Below are 3,460 nucleotides of genomic sequence, written 5' to 3'. Positions count from 1 at the left end.
GCAAATCGGTGTATGCTACCAATAAAAGTTGATTTGATTTGATACATTGGGCATAATGATGATATTGAAAAATACAGTACCTTAAATCTAACCTACTGGGCACTCAATATGCAATTTTTAAACAGTGAATGAAGCCTTTGTCTTAAAAAATACACACTCTGCATTTAATACTGTATCTACTGTATCTAAATCATAAGCAAAAAAAAGTCTGCCTAACAAAGGGTTAAATGGGAAAACCCTCAGTTTCACAACCACTACTATTTGCAGAAGCTATTGGCACATACCTATTGTGTAAAAAGTGCGATATCAATGTCTCTTTCATCCTGAGCCTTTATAAGGAAAGCTGAAGTTGACTTGCTCACACTTTTAGAGACACAGGGCTTATTTTCATCCAAACCATTAGACCTAGCTGTCTGTCTGTTCATAATGAGAGCTGTTGTTGTTCTCCTGCTTGTGGCTGTGGCCAGTGCTAAGGTGTATGACAGATGTGAGCTGGCCAGAGCGCTGAAGGCATCCGGAATGGATGGCTACGCTGGAAACAGCCTGCCCAACTGTGAGTGATAATATACTTGATTGTGGTCTTTGAGGATGTGTGTGTGTGTGCACATGGTTGTATGTTTCTGAGCTCCAAAAATATCTTACCATAGCTAACCTTACACTGAGGATAATCCACCGCGTGACTATATGTCCTCTAAGGGGTTTGCCTGTCAAAATGGGAGTCGAGCTACAATACCCAGGCCACCAACCGCAACACCGACGGCTCCACCGACTATGGCATCTTCCAGATCAACAGCCGCTACTGGTGTGACGACGGACGTACCCCGGGGGCTAAGAACGTCTGTGGTATCCGCTGCAGCCGTGAGTTGCCTGTCTACCGAATGGCATCGCGTACATAGAGCATTACTTTTGACAAGAAATGTGCCGGGTTGAGGGCTTAATGGCTGTGAAAACTGAGGATGAATCAACAACATTGTATTTGCTCCATAATACTAACCTAAATGACAGAATGATAAGAAGGAAGTCTGTACAGAATACAAATATTCTAAAACATGCATCCTGTTTGCAATAAGGCACTAAAGTAATACTACAATGTGGAAAATAATTCACTTTATGCCCTGAATACAAAGCGTTATGTTTGGGGGAAATCCAACACAACACATCACTGAGTAACACTCTTCATATTTTCAAGCATGGTGATGGCAGCATCATGTTATCGGTATGCTTGTCATTGGCAAGGACTAGGGAGTTTTTTAGGATAAAAAGACACAGAATAGAGCTAAACACAGGAAAAAGCCTGAATGAAAATCCTAATCACATCCCTGATTACTTCCCCTTTATTTAGCCTCTGTGTTCATCAGTCCTTAGGTGTTATTGATTGTCTCTCACGTTCAGTACGCTTCCCATGTTTGTTCTTTTGTATCTGTTCCGTATTAAAATCACCTTCTGCACCTGCTTTCCGACTCCCAGCGTATACGTAACACTGGGAGACAAATATACCTTTCAGCAGGACAATAACCTAAAACATAAGGCCAAACATACACCGGAGTTGCTTACCAAGAAGACTCATTTTCCTGAGTGACATAGTTACAGTTTTGACTTAAATCAAACAACAAAATGTGTGTCTTAAATCACACAACAAAAAAACACAATAAAATGTGTAAAAGGTAAAGGGGTATTAATACTTTCTGAAGGCACTATAATGTTGATCTTACATAATTCGGATGTTACATTTGAATACAGTCAAAATGAGAATAAACAGACACTGGGGCTCCCGGTAGGCCTACTTCTCTATTCTAAACCCTGACCCAACTTACCTTTATTGTTTCATTGTACAGTAATCTGCTGTTGTTGTTGTTGTTTTTCTAAGCTTTTGGTTCCTCCTGTTTCCCGTACGGTACTATGACTAAAGGTTTCCCTTCCTCTTACTTCTGACAGAGCTGCTAACTGCTGACCTCACAGTGGCGATCCGTTGTGCCAAGCGTGTGGTGTTGGACCCGAACGGAATCGGGGCATGGTAAGGTGGCAGGTTTCCCTGAAAGTACTATGTTACAAAAACATTTAAGTTACAAAATAATTAGCCATACTTTATGTTACCTGTAGCCCAATATCACTCTACAAGGCTATGTATAAATGGGATAACCTGTAACAAATTAGCTCTCACCTTTTAGAATAATTTAAATGGTAAGAACTGCCTGTACATGGTAATTATCTAACTTAAATATTCCCTTAAAATGACCCTGAAATAATGCCTACGTAATGTAATCCGTTTCCAAGTCTTCTATCATCCTTCAATTCCACATTATGTTCTGTTGTCTAATATCTGAAATGTATTGTCTATATATCAAATACCAACATGATGGTGTGTGTACATTTTAGGGTGGCTTGGCGCCTTCACTGTCAGAATCAGGACCTGAGGTCCTACGTGGCTGGCTGCGGGGTCTAAGACCATACTGGAGCAGCTGAACACTTCTCAAACCATTCTGAAGCAGACTTAACTAATAGGATGGATCCATTCTGTACTATCCATCAGCATATGCAGCTTTAACTAGTAAACTTTCACATATTGATACATTTTAGATTTAAGCAATAAGGGCCAAGGGGGTGTGGTATATGGCCAATATACCACGGCTAAAGGCTGTTCTTATGCACGACGCAACGCTGATTGCCTGGATACAGCCCTTAGTCATGGCATATTGGCCATATACCACAAACCCCCGAGGTGCCTTATTGCTGTTATAAACTGCTTACCGACGTAATTAGAGAAGTACAAATAAATGTTTTGTCATACCTGTGGTATACCACGGCGTTCAGCCAAATCACCATTCAGGGTTCGAACCACCCAGTTTATAATACAGAGTAAATCACTAATAATCCGTTTTTTTTGTGTCAAATGTGTAATCATATATAATGTATAATATTACTTCATGTCAAATCAGTAAACAGCTCAACATGCTTACCCATAAAAATAAAACAAGTTCATGTTTTATTTGTTGTTGGTGTTGTGTAGCAATGATAGATGATAGAATTGTCTTATTATAGTCAAACTGTCATGTCATTTATTATGTATTTATTATTCAGCCAACATCATCATCTCTGAAATGGTGCAGTGCTGTATCACTAAGGAAGCTAACAGTATCAAAACATACAACAAGCCCATAGCAACAATTCAAAATCCTCCAGACAACTCCATCCATATCATGTGTTTACAAATGCGTATAAAATGCATAATGCCAGAAACTCATTCAATTACCAAATACTTGCAGACTGTTCAGTGAGAATCTGGAGAAATTGTTGAAAAAGCATAGCAGCAGATGAATTCTACAATTAAATTATTTCAAAATGTGAATGAATCTGTGAAAAACATTATATTTTTCTTTTCCAACATACTCTACAATACTCCAAGGTCTATTTAAAATAACAAATATCCCCCCCCAATTTAAAAAAAATAAAGACTATGGAC

The 3,460-nt window shown here is 39.0% G+C and overlaps 1 protein-coding gene across 1 annotated transcript; it reads left to right on the top strand.

The window, feature by feature from the left end:
- Positions 1-387: 387 nt before the first annotated feature.
- Positions 388-2,984, top strand: lyz2 (lysozyme II). The gene is given in 4 exon segments (NM_001124716.1): positions 388-553; positions 697-858; positions 1,936-2,014; positions 2,377-2,984. Coding segments are annotated over 4 exon segments (435 nt in total). The 5' UTR covers positions 388-426; the 3' UTR covers positions 2,444-2,984.
- The last annotated feature ends 476 nt before the right edge of the window (positions 2,985-3,460 follow it).

The sequence above is a fragment of the Oncorhynchus mykiss genome, chromosome 5, assembly GCF_013265735.2.
Source record: "Oncorhynchus mykiss isolate Arlee chromosome 5, USDA_OmykA_1.1, whole genome shotgun sequence".
NCBI lineage: Eukaryota > Metazoa > Chordata > Actinopteri > Salmoniformes > Salmonidae > Oncorhynchus > Oncorhynchus mykiss.
Note: the sequence above shows the minus strand (reverse complement) of the source record. Positions and strands in the feature narration are given on the sequence as shown.